This window comes from Lygodium microphyllum, chromosome 18 (genome assembly GCF_053477565.2).
Source record: "Lygodium microphyllum isolate KBCC chromosome 18, Lygodium_microphyllum_v1.1.10, whole genome shotgun sequence".
NCBI classification, from domain to species: domain Eukaryota; kingdom Viridiplantae; phylum Streptophyta; class Polypodiopsida; order Schizaeales; family Lygodiaceae; genus Lygodium; species Lygodium microphyllum.
The window spans coordinates 122,567,973-122,585,380 of NC_141152.1; the positions used below are offsets into that span (position 1 = coordinate 122,567,973).

At 41.3% G+C, this 17,408-nt stretch overlaps 1 protein-coding gene across 7 annotated transcripts in view; it reads left to right on the top strand.

Moving 5' to 3' along the window:
* LOC148021325 (sorting nexin 2B-like) overlaps positions 1-17,005 on the top strand; it is a 28,794-nt gene extending 11,789 nt beyond the window's left edge. The window contains exons 6-9 of one of the 7 annotated variants that reach the window (XR_015694711.1): positions 15,360-15,428; positions 15,631-15,686; positions 15,823-15,910; positions 16,503-17,005. Coding sequence is in view for 4 of the 7 variants with exons in the window: in XM_087699198.1 (XP_087555324.1) it covers positions 15,360-15,470 (111 nt within the window). In the remaining 3 variants the exon portion in view is untranslated. The other 6 variants (XR_015694712.1, XM_087699200.1, XM_087699201.1 and 3 more) reach the window with 6 other exon arrangements.
* The last annotated feature ends 403 nt before the right edge of the window (positions 17,006-17,408 follow it).

Consider the following 17,408-nt stretch of genomic DNA (forward strand, 5'->3'; position numbering starts at 1 on the left):
ATAGAACACACTATTATCTTCTTGGTAATCTAGAAAGGAAGGCAATATCTTGAAGACAATTTATAGCACTTGGCGGTAGTCATTGAATTAGAGTCCTTTTGAACTTTGAGGTAAACCCACATGCCCTCCTAGAGCTCTTGAGGAGTATAATGTTGGTTAGCATATAACGTGGCAGGATCTTGGGTTGTTTTAATGCTTTTCCTAGCAATTGTCAACATCTCTTGCATATCATGCAAAAAGTCAACTACCGATTGCATTCTCACCTCCTTCAGCTCTATGGCAATCGGTGGTTTTGACTCATAACCATATATAAGCTTAAACGAGCTATAACAAGTAGCTAAATGCCATAGTTGTCAGATACAAAAGGTACAATACAATAAAATATGGTACTAAATGGTACCTTATGATATAAGATACAATATGAAAAAAAACCATAAATCATGAATGATAGAATACATGTTTGAAATGGAAATAGCTATCTCATTACAAATAAGATGAATACATGAGGGTTGCCCTCACGGTTGCATGCGTTGCATGCAACATGCTATACATCATACAACTAGAGTCTAAAGACTAGTACATACATGGATAATGGATCATAGTGGCCTGTGGATACAATGATAGTAGATAAAAAAAAGAGAGAGACCTATGAATCTATAGACTATGATGGGGCATTGCTATCATTATCATCAGAATCATTTGAGTGTTCATCAAGAGAGTCTGAAGATGACTTCTCGACGTCGGATGATGAGACACTCATACTCACTAATGAGGTTACCATCATCATTAAATGATGGCTCCCTAGGCATCGACCGTGTAGGCAAGGGGGGATGTTATCATGAGGCATGGGATGGGAGCTACTAGAGTCTCGCCTTACATATGTCTGCAAGCCACTCGAACCACCTCTCCTCGATGTCGGAGGGCACCAAATGATCATGCCCTCGCTACCACCTACTCAAACTCCTTGCCCATGAGTACGTTGACTGCGAGTGGCACGAGTATCTACTCCTATAAACTCTCTATAGAGCTCCGCAAAGATCATCTCCTCCTCCTCCTCATTCATCTCCTAATTTACACTCAGAAGAGTGTTGCCCGTCAACTTGAATGCATCAACATTCACCTACACAATGTACATAAGATTGTAAATGCTAAAGTCTAAATTGTAAAGTATAAACTTTAAAGTTTAAAATAAGAAATTTTAAATTTTATGGTTAAGTGTTTACTTGCTTTGGACTACCCATGCTCATCATAGCCCTCATCCTGTGTAAGTTAGTGCGGCAATAGACTAGCTACTCTAACTGTCGTGTGCTAAGTCAATTGCGAATCTTCGTGTGAATGAGAGAATAGGCACTCTAGTTTCTCTCACATACACCCAAAGATCAATCTTGAGTAAGGACTCTCATGGCTAAGGGTTGAAGGGTCTCCAATGAATATCCAAAGTTTTGCCACCAAAATAAAGGCTTCACAAGTGACACTCTCCTCCAACAAGTGGGAGAAGCAAAAGCCACGTGCCCTCTTTGATCCGCATAGGTTCCTAGCTCCTCCAGTATTGCATTGTGGTAATCCATAGGGACCACACAAGTCAAATAAGCAAGTTGGTCCGAACGAAGCTCTTTATCATCCATGACCCACCAACTTGTAGGCTGGATATATCATATATCAATGCGGTAAAACAATGGATGGGCTTAAACATCCATGCCTATCTCTTGTCTGCTATCTCTAGAACATGTGCACTCTGTCTCTGTTGGGAATAAAGGGCCACTGTGCCTTTTATACGTGCTCGTGTGTGAACACATCCTTGCACTTGTACTTTAGTCCTTTACCTATAACTATTAAAAAAAAAAAAACCTAAAGAGTGGTTCTTTCATACCCACACATCGTGTATCACTCTTTACTACTGTTGCTCACTCTCTCACTCTCACTCTCGGCCATTGCCATTACCCAACATTGAACCTCCACTGCGCATCAATCACCACGAACTGGTACCAGACAGGTTGCTTAAGGTTGTAGGTCATAGTCAGGTTGTAGGTCGTCAGTCTTGGTCAAGTGTGTGGCAATAGACAAGCATGCGAGGAGGTTAGCGTAGGGCATATAGGTCCTCAATGGGCAGTGCAGTAGGTTGTCTAGGTGTGGCAGTGCGGTAGATAATTGACGGGCACCAGCGTGGAATAGGTCATTGCAGGGCAGGTCAATGTGGGTGCAGGATTCAACGGGGACGGGCAATCAACTGTCGCTCGTCATGCCCCTCCTTTTTCTAAAAAGGGAAATCATTGATTTTCATCAAAGGTCTATGCCTTTGTTTGAAATTTGTGGCCTTCACACGTGCACAAGCACAATTCAATAAATCTCAGAGATTGGGCATGCTTTTAACCTTGGAATTTGGGGATTTTACTCGTTAGAGTAAAATTTGTGCATTCTTGAACACTCTCTATCTCAAAAAATTTGGGGCTTTTCATGCATGAGCAGAAATTGTGGTGGAACGGGTGCAATTCTTGGAATTTTGACACATTGGACCCTGTACAATTTGGGGCTTTTGCAAAATTTGCAAATTTTGTGTCAAATCTGGTCTTGTTATGTACGTGCAATGTAGTTTCTATGCAAATTGAACATATAGGACCTTGGAGAATTTTGGGGCTTTTGCAAAATTTGTGAAATTTTGGCAAAATTGGCTTGTGCAATCCATTCGAGAGTTATGTTTGATGTCATTTGAGCAGATAAATTTTGGGGTTTTTGACCATGAGAGTCAAATTGGTGCCTATGGATGCATTTGGAGCAAAAATTGCAGCTAAGATTTGGGGCTTTTTCATGTAACTGATGTATTAGCCCATAATACGGCTGCAATTGCTTGTGGTGTGCTGTAGCAACATTTTGTACCTTTGAAAATTAATTTGCAGATCTGAAATTTCTGCGATTACTTGAATTTTCATTGATGGTTGGTACTTGCTTTGTATCTTAGTTGTGTGACATTTGGGCTCACATTTGTTGACCTTTGAGCCACTTTTGAGCTATAAATCATGGCTGGTAGTAGTGATAGCAGCAATCTTTTGCACATTAAGAAGCTTGAAGGTGCACACAACTTTGCTATATGGCAGAAGCAGTACTATAATGTTTTGGTGCAGAAGAAATGGGTGAAGCCCATCAAAACAAAAGGAGTAAAACCAGCAACCATGGATTAAGAGGAGTGGGATGATTTAGATGAGCTTGCATGCTCTACCATAGAGCTTTCAGTGTCGGTCACTTTGCTTTTCAACATCTAGAAATTGAAATCTGCCCGTGATATGTGGCAAAGACTTCAGGAGTCGTATGCTTAGAAAAGTGCAACGAGGAAGGTTTATTGGTTGAAAAATTTGATGGACCTTTGTATGAAGGAAGATACAACCATATTTGTACATTTGAATGAGATTAACTCTATTTTCAGCCAGTTAATTGCCTTGGAATTTCACATTGATGAGGATTTTAAGGCTACATTTTTACTATGCACCTTGCTTGAAAGTTGGGACACTTTTAGGACAGCAATGAGTAACTCAAATGTTGTGCTGTTATATTGAGATATGGAGAGCTCTTTACTCATGGAGAGCTCAATAGGCAAAATATTTCAGCAAACAAGTCTTCCAATACATTGCATACTAGAGGCAGATCCCAGAAGAATGGTAATTCTTATAACAAAGCACGCAGCAAGTCTCGTGGGAAAAATGTGGAGTGTCATCATTGTGGCAAAAAAGGGCACTCCAAGCGGGTTTGCTTTAAGTGGAGGAAAGAAAAGGGCAAAGATAAGAACATTGATGATAACAAAGATGAAAAGGACAGCCAACATGCACAAAAAAATAGTGTGAAGATAGAGAAAGTCAGTGTAGTCGGTCGCGAGAGTGACAATGGCAGTGATGTACTCTTTGCTTTTTCTTTTAGTGCATAGTTATTGATTGCAAATTCTAATGATGACATGCACACGTGGATTCTTGATTCAGGTGCCTCATTTCATGTAACACCACATTGTGAGTGGCTATGTGACTATAGTCGTGGTAGACATTGTATTATTATCACAGAGATGTGAAATTTTGAGATGCTTTAATCTTGTTGATAATATTTGATTAAATTACTAATCAAATGTGCAAGGTTGTTTAGCACATGTGATGCACATGGTAGTTATTTCATGGTAACAAGCCAAGGACCCTGAGGATGTAGTGGGTGTCAAAAGCAAAAGTTGTGATAAGTTATACCGAATGGGCTTTGTTGGTCAGTTAGTGTTAGCTTTGACCTTGGGACAATTATTTGGCCAATAAGTGTTGGTGGTGACACTAGGGACTAGCATTAATTAATTAATTAATGCTAGTTTAAGGGTCGGGAGGTTGGAGACCACTTGAGGTTACAAATGGCCTAGCCAATTTAATTATGGATGAGCACATTTAATTTTGGGCATGGTCAGAAGGGTTAAAAATTAATTTTTAGGATTATTTAATTCTGATAAATAATTAAATGGTTGGATAGTGTTGAAAAATGGGTTTAGAATGCTGCCACTTGGCAAAAATGACTATGCAAACGGAGAAAACGTTTTTGGGGGCTAGGTCTCAACGATTCAGTTAATTTACAGCTTGGAGAGAGAGAGAGAGAGAGAGAGAGAGAGAGAGAGAGAGAGAGAGAGAGAGAGAGAGAGTTGCTAGTCCATATTTTAGTGAGAGAACAACAATTTGCTGCAGAAGACAACCATCTGGGGGTCTCAGTAAGCAGGGGATAGTAAGAAGTCACCTTCTAGGGGCTGTCAACACCATTGCTGATCAGGTGATAGCATTTTGGAGGTGTCTGGCAGTAGATGATTGCATTAAATGCAAGCTGGAGTAGGCAAGAGGCAGAATTTAGGGTTTTCTTGCAAAGAAAATCAGATTTCTATCTCATCTTGGCTTTCTCTCACCTTCTCCAACCCATTCTTAGGAGATCTTAGCATTTCTTAGCCATTTTGAGCAGATCTCAGCCAAATTTGGTGGATAGCAGAGAGATCTTTGTTGTAAACCCTACATTTTTGCAGAAATTAGGGTTTGAGAGCCACCTTGGGACCCTTGCCAATTGGTGAAGGCATTGTACACTGAATTTAGCACTTGAAATTTGTGTAATTGTTAGGGAAGTCATACGCCAACCTATTCATTGTAGTTTGGGGCAGCATTTGGCCAGTTGGAGGTTCCATTTGTGCAGCTCCTGGATAAAAATCAAGGGCGAATTGGCCCAAATTGGTTGCTAATTGTCGCTATTGCAAAAGGGGCTTTTGGAACAGCAAAGGAGATTGTAAATCTCAGCTTGTGCTTGTTCCATTAGCAATCAAGTTAAAGAAATAGTGAAAGGGGCACTTGTTTTGGGACCAACGGAGTGTCCGATGTCCGAGATTATTAAGGTAATTTGTACATTTCAAGTTATGTTTATTTGTTGATTGTTGTAATCAAGTCTTAATCAGGGAATTACCACCCTTTCCAAGAAGGAAGGTTGTGTTATATATTTTCTTTTTGACAAGAATAGATTGGTGCCGCCGAGGAAACACAACCCAAGAATCAAACTTATCACTCAACCAACACTTATCTAACTCTACTACTGTGGGGTTTCATGGTTCTTTTGGCAGAGCTGTAAGCATTGCAATGGACTTTATTTTTGAGTTTCCTAGGACATCTATAGGAAATGATAGGCTATAGACTATCATTTGCAGGTTCAGCAAATAAGCCAATTTTATTCCGATGAGGAAGAAAATAAAGGCTGATCATATGGCACAATTGTTTGTGGAGCACATCTTTAAGTATCATGGTATGCCAGAGTCGATCATTAGTGATTGAGACCCTCGGATGACAAGTTTATTTTGGAAGGGGTTGTTTGAGAATATGGCTACCACGCTGAAATTCTCATCATCCTTTCATACGTAGACAAATGGTAAGCTTGAGGAAGCAAATTCCACAGTGTTCGATATTTTGAGGTGCTATGTTTTAGACCACAAGACACAATGGGAGCAGTTTGCCCTTGGTTGAGTTTGTTTACAACAACACAGTGCGTAGTTCCACAGGCAAAGCTCATTTGAGGTGGTTGAGGGTGGCAAGTACATACTACCTATTTTGCAAACTAAGGATGAGATCTTTGAGGCTGAATGTTATGTTGAAAACTTGGATGCAGTCTATGTAAAAATAAAGTATGTACTTTAAAGATCGCAAGAAAAGCAAAAGAGGACAACTGATTGCTATAAACGTGCTTTGTAATTTGTAGAGGGTGATTATGTATTGCTGTGTTTTGAAAGGCAAGGTTGAAAAAGATGAAAGGAAGAGAAAGATTGTATTGGAAGTTGAGTATGAGATACTATGGGCCCTTCTAGGTGTTGGAGAAGATTAGCAATGTGGCATATCGGCTGAAATTACCTCCACATTGGCGGATACACAATGCCTTTCATACTAGCTTGTTAAGGCCTTTTCATGATGATGTGCCAGAGGATATGTCTTCTGAAATTCAGCCTGAGGTTGGGGAAGTGGATGAGATTTTGCTACTTGAGTAGATTTTGGTGCTTAAGGAAAGAAAGGTCAAAGGTAAAGTTTCTAGGAGATAGTTCGTTAAATTTCAGAATTATTTACCAATGGATGGAATGACTTGACAGACCATCCTCACTTGTTGCAACTTTACCTAGATGCTTTTCAGTCAGAGTCAACTTTAGTTCATGCTCTGTTAGGTTCAGAAGGGCAGGGGTTTGAAGTATTACTTGATGCTCAAGGGGGAGGTAGCACTTTCACTCCTCCTGTTAAGGACAGCTCATGCACGTAGTGGATCTCGGATGTATTCAGCATGCATCTAAGATATTGTGCCGACAATATGTTTGCCATGAGGTCACTACTTAGTATACTAGTCACTGTGAGATGTATGCTAATGAGTATGAGTTTCACCTGGGCATTGAACTACACTTTTGTATTAGCTTATGATCAATTTGGCATGAATTTTGTCTCAATTTTGAGACAAAAATTTTGATTAGTTTCAGCTCGGTTTTTATCAGCTTGAGAACCGTTTATGGTCACTTTTGGGATCAATTTTGCATTGATTGCCAGTTAGTTTTTGTAATGAGTTTGTGATCAATTAGGGGTCACATTTGCAGCATTTTGTAATCAGTTCTGAGATAGCCAATGATCAGTTTATGCTCACTTTTTAGCGGTTTATAGGATGATGAATAACCTCCGTAACAAGCTTCGCCAAATCATAAGACTCTAGGATGGCAAGCATCATGACCCGCCAGATGCGGTAGTTCTCGCCATCGAGCTTTTGATCTGATGGAAGAGTTGGTAAGGCAGGCACCTTCTGGTCCATGATTGCCGGAAATGTTGTCTCGGCCTTAGCAGATATCTTCACCTACAATTCATGCACAAAACACAAAGAGTAGTCCCCTTTGAGTGTGAAAATAGAGCGTTCTAGGGCTATGGTTCGCTTGTCCCGCTCCTTCTTCACTCACCGGAGGTGATGAAAAGGTAAAATTTGTACTTGAAGGCCCAAAACATAGCCTTCTTCTTTCTCTAACAGCAAAAACTAGTAGCATCTTCAGCAAATCTTCTCCTTTCTCGCACACCCATGCTCACCTTAGCCTTGTTCTGATGTGCAGCCCTCTTGCTTGCACTTGAACGTTGAAAACACAGCCTTGTGTCGTGCTGAAATCTCCTCTTTAGATGGGTCCACCCTAGGTCAATCCTTCAATGCTCTGATACTATGTCATAGTGAAGCAATGCGGAAGCGAATGACCAAGACCAAGAGTGAACACACAGAGAGAGAGAGAGAGAGAGAGAGAGAGAGAGAGAGAGAGAGAGAGTGAAACATAGAAAATGTGTAGCTAAGAATGCTGTAAAAGGATGCAGGAATATACACGGGTGCAGAGAGAATATTTATGTATGTCTCCACCTCGAAGATTTGTCTCTGTCGGCCCCGAGGGTAGTCTCCATGGTCTACATTGTGAAATTTGTGAAAACAACTGACCGAGGCTGCTGAAAACAAAGCCTATAAATAGGCTGGAAAAAATGCCCCAAATAATGCAGGTCAGCTGCATTTAAAATGCAGGCGATTGCTATCCGAATTTTGGGTGTAGTCCAACTGGCTGCCATGTGGCACTTGCGATTGGCCGACCTGCTACATGGCATCCTGCATGTCCCGGTGATGTTATGCTCTAACAGGCTCACCATCAACAACAAACCCCACAACAAGATCTTTGTCAATAAACTCTACTGCATCTGTCCACTCAGCAACAACAAGTGCATCAGCTGACTTTCTTGTACCTTAAGCATCATGAGATGAAATGAAGTACATGTCACCTTGAGAATAAGGAACCACCCCATGGATAGATCTTCTACGTGAGTCACTCCTTCCATCTGCAATGAGTGGCACACCATTCCTTTGCCATGTATGCTTAGTCTTTTCAGTTGCTTGCTCCACCACTTGCCTTTTCTTTTCAAGCAATGTAGTATACAATGTTTTTGATGGAGTATAAGTTGAACCATACTCCCCTATCTTTTTGCACATCACTTTGAAATGTTCAGACCTTGCAACATTAAAGGCTATGTAATCATGGAAAAAAAACCGCACAACAACAACATCAGCTGCTTCTTTTTTTGTGGCTCCCAAATAATATCAAGAGTACAATGTTGCTTAGGAGGATCAACTGATGCTTGCCCAGCTGATGTTCCTATCCCAAATGTATCTTGAATAGATGAAGTAACATCAGCACTAGATAGTGTATGAGATACTTGAGAGGTCGATGCCGTCGCAAATGCAGTAGGGTCGATGGATGGCACACGTGGTGCTTTTCTCATTGCAAAAGACGAGGCTTGTAGCTTGGCATCCTTCTTTGTGAGCTCTCTTCTCTTCTCAGAGGTCACGTTAGGGTAGTATTGCACCTCATATCCTTCAATGTGTAAGAAGTGAGCTCAAACTTTGCTTGTTTCACTCGTGCGCCGATATGGGCATAATTTACATGTCCATGTGCGAGATTCTTTCCCACTTCCGGATCGCTCAATGTGCACTTCATCCCACCAAGACTATGCGTTAGCCCTCCTACTTCTTTTGCCATGATTACCACCTTGAATAGAGTGGTTACCTCGTTCTCGGGATGTTGATGCATGAGAATGTGAGATGATGAGGAAGATAGTAGATTAAAACAGGTTGAGAGAGAGAGAGAGAGAGAGAGAGAGAGAGAGAGAGAGAGAGAGAGAGAGAGAGAGAGAGAGAGAGAGAGGAGATAAGATCTATGAACATCTCTAAAAGGCTAGAATGGCCTATGAGACCATAACCAATACAACTAGTATCAACATCTCTCATCAGAGAAGAAGAGATTAATTTATGTGTAGGTCTACATGGTAGATTGGAATGAGAAGTATGGAAAACTGAAAAAATTGGAAAAACTAAGTGTAAAAAGTTTAAAAAGATTGTAGAGTATCTATGGAATCCACCAGACTTTGCAAGCTACCTTCGACTGAGTCAGCGCGCCAATCTGCATTTGTAACGAGCAATCGTGATGCGAATGTGATGTATATGGGCATGCCTATGTTTTCGAGTAGGTACTCTAGGGTGTTGTGCCCTGCGTAATGCTATAGTTGTGTCAACAGTGATGCCGCTTGATGACATCCCTTGATGATGCCTATCATTAGGAGATGTAGTGTTTGGGGTGACAGCGGCTTGGGGTTCAGCTACATCGAAAAAGTTTGTAACTACTCTCTAGAAGGGTGGATGAGGCTTGGGTCGCCTCCTATCTCATAATAATACTAGTTTGCGCCGTTGGAACTCCAATAAGAAAAGGCCTATACTTTTTGGTCTTGATAGTCCATCACCTATCTTAGTGGTCCAAAGCCCTCCTTAAAGAGGCAATGATAGTGGCCTCGGATATCATAGTATACAATACATCTACTAATGTAGTGCTCCTCCGTTTCTGGCTCCCATCCACAAAGCTGACATATCCTCTCATTGTTTGCAACATGGCTCCATCAACCTGTCTCAATCATCAGTTGATGCGATGAGGTGCAAATCTGACCAATGGCAACTGGGAGTCCATGAGAAAGTTGAGCATCTATGTATCTCGGCCTCACTATGAAACCATCATGAGAAAGCTGCAAGAAGTGACATTAGTATTATGCCATTTTCGTGCCTAATGGGAAAGGGGGCTTGGACTTAGTCCTTTCTGTCTCCACTTTAGTGATGTCTGCTCTGATCACACTATTCAGCGTTGCACGACTGAGACACAAAGTAGGGTAGTCAAGGCTGTAATCGAATGGTGGCAGTCTATCTATACGCATGCCATGTAAGTTCAGCCACATGCTCATATGTGCATACCAAGAGTGTCTATCTCCCTTTGCTGCAAGTTGTCTTGAAGACTCTAGAGCTAGTCTAGGATATCATTCTTTAGGGAGCTGCCATATCCTTTGAAGGAAAGTAATTGCTTGGAATAATACCTCAACTACCATGGGTGCATTGCCCAATTCTACTCGAATGATCTCTTGTGGTATTGAGGCTTTTGCCCTTATCATATGTGCTATCATCATGACCAACGGTCTTTCCATATGTTCCCAGCCATCATAATGTTGTGCTTCCAGTCCATCAGAGTCCATAAGAGAGATTGAAACTTGGGATATGCTATAGCCTGGGACACACACACACACACACACACACACACACAGAAGGGAGTCGGCTCTCTATGGGCCACGAGTAACGGGTCACAAGATGAGTCGGGAATCGACTGAGCCCTCGTTTTTTAATTTGATGTGCCATTTTGCATCGCAAATGTCCGTCACGTTTCTAAACTTTCGCGAGCCGGTTGCCGTCACAAATTCGTCCCAACCTTCCTTCACAAACATGACCTTGCATCACATTTCATGTCCCACTCCATCACGTTGTGATAGACAGAAAAGTGATGTCACATTTGAAAGTGACGCGTCCCGTGATGGATCCATATTGGGGATGGCGTCCCAAGGGTCCATCCCACCTGTTGCTTGTGACTTATTGTTCGCCTTTTGTTAGGAGCCGGATGGGGATGTGGAGCACCCACCACCAATGGTGGAGGCTTCTCTCGCATTAGTTGAAGATATACCCACATTCGATGCTTTCTCATTAGTAGGCATAGGAGTTGGTGCCGATAGGCCACTTCCTCCTTCTCTTATGGATCCCCCTCTTATCTTGGCAATAATATTGTCCACCATGTTTTGAGGGATTTCCTTGCATGGAGCAACTCGTTCCCCCCCCACCCAAACATTCAATGCTTCCTCATTAGTAGGCATAGGAGTTGGTGCGGATAGGTTACTTCCTCCTCCTCTTGTGGATCCCCCTCTCATCTTGGCAAGAATCTTGTCCGTGATGTTTTGAGGGATTTCCTTGCACGGAGCAACTTGTTACATGCCCACCCCCGCCAGCCGCCCCGGGCGTCTTTGAAAACTGTTGGAGAAATTGGGTTGCACCACTTGTATAGCACTTTCTACAATACTTGCACGTCCAATGAGAGTTGGACTTCTCTATATCTCTCTCCACATGGATGGTGTGCAAATTAAAGGCCTGCTTGTCACAAGTCATGGTGCTGATGTCGGATGGAGAGGCCACACAGAGAGAGAGAGAGAGAGAGAGAGAGAGAGAGAGAGAGAGAGAGAGAGAGATGCTTGAGTCTTGACTCTTGAAAGTTGAAAGAGAGGGAGAGAGTTGGGGCAAAGTTGAAAGAGCAAGAGTAAGAGAGAGGGGACAAGAGAGCCTTGAGCCTTCATAGGGTGGGGAAAAGAGGAGAGAGTGAGAGGCTAGAGCTTCACGAATCACAAATGACCTCTGAGATTCAAGATCCAAGAGAGGGAGATGAGAATGGCAAATGCTTGCTGAATTAGTGTGGAAGCATGGAGGAGAGGAGCACTTTTTGTAGATGAGAGAAGGGGTAAATAGTCAAAGAGGGGTCAATAGTCAAACAAGGCTGCTAGCTAGATGGAATCCAAGGGGGGTTGGGGGAGGAGTGTATAGTTGGAATAGGGGGTGGGCTGAAGTATCCAAGGTTTCCCACTCCCCCTCGAGTACCATGCAAGATGACACGAATCTAGAAACACGCAGATGGGAACACGTAGGAACACAGAGAAACACACCAAAGAAGCATCAATAGTAGGGAAACACTTCTCCAGAAGGAAGCTTGGTAAGATTTTGCCTGTGGAGTGAGATACGAGAGCTTCAATTTGATAGGGTGCTGCTGTTGGCTATGGCAGCCATGAAGGCAAGCTTGAAGGTGGAGATAGAAGGTGAGTTCATAGGCTGAGACTGAGCTGGGTAGAGATGGACCAGAGGTGAAGAGTTACTAAAATGAGCTAAGCCATGCTAAGCTGCGCTCTGATACCATGCCAGAATATGCAGGATCTAGAGCATGGTAGATGCAAAAGCTATGGAGGTTGAAAGAGAAAGAAGAAACTCATGAAGACATTGACCCTGACAAAGACAAATTGTTACACAAGTGAATTAGGCTCCAAGATTGAGACTTGGACTCATAAACACAATCTTGTGTATTGACAGTGACAATACACTTTACTGTAAAGAAAAGAGTACTATCATTGCATTAGAAAAAGAGTGCAAGTACAATGCTTTATAGGAATTGAGTGGTAGTATTTTCTGCTATTGTGCATATGGGATTCTGGTCCTGAGCCCTCACTGCTCCTTACAAAGGGATTGAAGTAGGTGTGATTGTAAATATCTCAACATAAAACAGGTCTTTCAGTGCGCCTGACAATGCCTTTACAGGAGGCAATGACTACTCAGACCTCCCACAGACATACATAACCTAAACTTGGGACTTCATGGCTTGATTGCCGGTCCCCAACAAACAAAAAGAGAGTAACCCACTTACATATACATTATCATTATTTGCTTAAGGGAAAAAGGAAAAATACTCGGAAAGGGGGATGAAACCATCTGGAATGGCCACAAGAAGCTCCTCGGCAGCAAAGGCTCCCTCTAGTGACTTCTTCAACCTGTATGATGCAATCACTAAAACAAAAAACCATTAAACGTATATGCACCAAACAGACATATGGCCCTCTTGGCCTAAAGAAATAAACCATTTGACTGCAAACTAACTGACCCGCTTGGCCTAATAAAATAGATCATGGCACTACAAAACGGATTGGCCCTCTTGGCCTAATGAAATCAAACATTAAAACCTTAAAGCAACTGGCCCTCTTGGCCTAAAGAAATTAAGCAAACCAGCTCATATACATCCCCCCTTGGAAAATCTTAGTAATAGGCAACCAGATGCTCCAGCCCAAGGAGGAAATAGGGCTCTTGCCCTAAACCAAATGGTCCATGAAGAGGTATTATTCTATACATCGGACCATGCAAGATAGCGAAGGATGCATGGGACCAGCTTGCATCATTGTATCAAGTGTGGCATGAAGAACATATTGTTTATCTACGTAAGTAGTTGGAAGATGGTCTCATGGAAGGAGGAGGTCATATGGATGCCTATCTAAGCATCATCAAAGATCTTCGTGAACAATTATTGAATATTGATGAAGTTGTTCTTGATAATCAACTTGTTTCTATTACTTTGAATGGTCTACCTGAATCCTACTACTTTATGGTTGGTAACTATGGGCAGTCAAGTTACCTATACCTTCAACCAACTTGTGTCTCTTTTGTGAGGCTACTCTTTACATATGACCTTAAGGATCTAATTTTATTCTTCTAGTACTTTATGTTGAATGATGTGCTTGTCACTGGGACCAATGTTGGTCAAATTGCAGCATTTACTATTACTTGGGTATCCAATTTGCTACCATTGAGGAGGCCATCATCATGACATAGTCCAAATATGTTGGATAGCTTCTATAGCGCGCATGTCTATTTCCTTGGAGCTTGGTTTCAGATTTACTTATGATGTTGGTAGTGGATCCCTTGACACTACTTTATATCAATGGCCTGTTGGATGCTTGATTTATCTATCATACAAGCCCCAATCTTCAGTTTGCTATCTCCTAGTTGAGCAGGTTTATGCACAACCCTTTAGTACTTCATTGAGTTACTTGTAGATCTTCTTGTGCACAAGATGGCTCTGACTCTTATCTAGCTTATCTACAAATTACAATGATAGTTAGAGTGCTTTGACCATTGCATAGAACCTAGTGTTCCATTCCCACATAGAGCATATAGAGTTGTCTTACGTACCCATTGAAGACAACTTGGTAGATCTTTTTATGAAGGCTCTTCCTTGACTAAAGTTCCAAGCTTTTCGACAAGCCTTCAAGTTGATGCCATTTGTTGCATGATCTGTCATACTCTGTACTATCATAGGTCATCCTTATGCAACCATGATCTTATATTTTCTTTTATTTTCTAGGATTTTGTTGTTGTTCGTGATCTGATCATTCCATGGAGGGAATTTGCAAGGCATCTCATGGGCTTTTTGTTGATACCCTTTGATCCATGATCCAAGTTCCCCAGGCATTTAAACAGTCGTTAAATACAGTTGTTGCCCCTAGTGTATTAGGCACTAAGTTATTTAGGGCTAGGGTTTCATTTAGGGTTTCCTATGACTGTTAAGCCATTTAGGATTTCATTTTATTATAAAAAGACACATTGTGCATCATTAGCACATGAGTGTGGTATTTTCATTGTGATCGCCTTGAGTGTTGTACTCTCTCTCATTCATTAATATGTCGCTTCTCATTTGTGATCGAGTGTTGTTGTGCGTTGATTATTTCTTTCATTCTCTACTAAAGTAATTGCGCAATTACTCCACACCTGGGCCAACAAGTGCTTTATATTGGTATTAAAGCTCTTAGTAGAGATTTTGGGGCTGTGTTCACAACTAAAAATTAGCCAATTTCACTGCAACCATAGTCCCAGTATTAAAGCTCTCAGTGTAGATTTTGGGATTGTGTTCACAACTAAAATTTTGCCAATTTTCGCTGCAACCATAGTCCCACCACTCATGCACTCTATTTTAGAAAACTTAGCAGTATCTGGTAGCATTCCCCCCTTTTTCACATATAAGATTCTAGTACCTTGTTTGATCTGTGTATGACTTGGGGAAGGCCGCGTGCAGGTGTGCAAATAAGTCTGCATGTAAAGGAGAGGGAGGAAATATTTGGTTGCTTTCATAGCTCAGGCGACCTTTTTGAGATTTGTGCTGGATGCTCACTTGGTTGGCCATTCATGTGTCTTTTTCTGAAAGGTCCATATTGATACATGTTTCAAATTTTGACGTTTCTACGTGTCTTACAGTTCTGGCACTACTGTGTAAATATGCAATGTGGTTGTCCTTGTGCTCAGTTTTTTAAACTTGTGGTAGAAAAAGAGTGCAGGAGAGGGAGTGAGGGAGGGAGCAAGGACTTAATTTACCTGGTTTTTCCTTTCGTTTGTCTTTGTAGGTAGGATATGCGGAAAAGATTGCAAATGTTTGGTCCAAGGTGGTTGAAGAATCAAGTACCCATGGGAAGGTACCAGAGTCACCGGTGCTGAGAAGCCCTAGACCCTATTAGTTCTCTGCAAATACCATATGTTGAAAGCTTTCATATGACTGAATATATACATTTTTGCTACATAATGCATGAAAGTCAGGAGTCATTCATCAACCAAAAGCTTTTTAGCACGAGTGGACTCTGAATGAGGCGCCTTAATACTTGTGTTTTGGCTTTTCAGCACAAGGGTCTTATTGTAGTCAATTCTCACTAACAAGGTCATATCTGGAACTGGAGGTATGTTTTTTGGCTGTGTGCTGAGTTTCTTCGTTATATGTCTGTAGCATCAGCTTGTTTGTAGTATCAACATAGGCGTCAGCAGACATGATATTATTCATGGGTGATGAGTACTTGATCACATAAGGTGTTCCAGATGTGGCTCATTGCTCATTCTTGCAAGTCATCCATGCAGCAGGGCAATTTGTAGCAAGACAACTCTCTATGCAACTTTTCTAGAGCACGTAATCAACTATCTGACTTGAAGCTCCTTTTGTCTTGTTTTTTCTTTGCTTCACAAACAAATATAAGACTTTATCAAGAAAGGCAATGTGGGAAGAAGGAACCTTGTTGAAGATTTGTATTCTAGTGTCTCATAATTCAAAACATGTCTTGCTGTTTCATGTTAATGTCTTCAGCTTATTTGGTGAGTACAGAGTCCATCTCCAGTGATGCATGTGTGAGAAGTATGGCAAGCTTTGGATGCCTTTTAACTCTTTAGGTGTGTTTTTTGGTTATCATTCTTGAGCTTGAAAGCTTTTGGTGGTATTGCTAGCCTCTTCAAAGGTGGGTGTGCCAAATAGGCTGATGAAGAGGATAGCGCAGCTTGCAGTTCAATGGAATGCAAGATGCTAGCTCAGCTTACGACGTGTAGTTTCAACTGAATCACAACAGCACATAGTAGCATGGTCAATTCAAATAAATTGGCCAGTAGTGTGTGTTTCCACTAGTAGGACTATTTCACTGGTATGATGGAAGTGTAGGCTTATTTTGCTCTTATCAATGACATTGAGAGCTTTATTTGACCAAAACAATGAATGTTGTTGAGCTATGCAGGTTTCTCTCTTGTGCAGTGGGGATAGGAGCCATGTGCCATGGTGCACAATGCACATTCTTAGAGTAAGACAATATATCAAACTTCTTTTACTGCATTGACTTCAAGAGGGCTCTGATGTTTGCTGTTGGTGGTAGAAGCTTCAATCAAAAAAGCTAAGTTGGGAAATGTTTATAAATAATGGTCTCAAAGTCATTTCATAAACTTTTACCTGGTTTGCATTGTTAAGTCAAAGGTGTGGAGAGGTACAACAATATGCTGGAATAAACCCTGATGGCCTGCCATTTAATCCTGCTTCAGGGTTAAGTGATTTACATGTACTTTGAAGAGAGAAATTGACCAAACAACAATTCTAGTTGTGGTTGATTATCAATACTAGAGAATAACCAGGGGTTTATTTTCTCATGTATGGTGAGTTATTTTTTCATTTTTTGGGCTAAGTGGTGCTACATGGCAAGCAGATTACTACACATGATAAAGTGGGTTTCATGGAGTAAGAAAATGTGCATGATTATCCCAGATGAGATGGTGTTTGGAGTTTGTTTCTTTGGATATTAGGAATATGCACATGGTAAAATAAAGTGCACCCTTCAGCTATGATTAACTTGGTCGTGGCCATTGTTGGAGCTTGGGGTTGTGAAGAAGTTACTCACAGATGCTAGGAGTAATCTACTTTTGGCCAGTGTTGGAGCTATGAGTCTAACAAGTTGATTTATACTTAATTACTGCATATGGTCGAAATACATATGAAAATTGGTTGAATATTTTAAGAAGTCATTTGTTTTGACAATTAAGCTATTCATGCTTGGTCCAAGCTATGTTAAAGTGTGTACTTAAAATTATCCAAATAGTGGAGTTGCACAAGAAGTTGTATCTTGATATTGGAAGGTAGAAATGAGAAACCACAA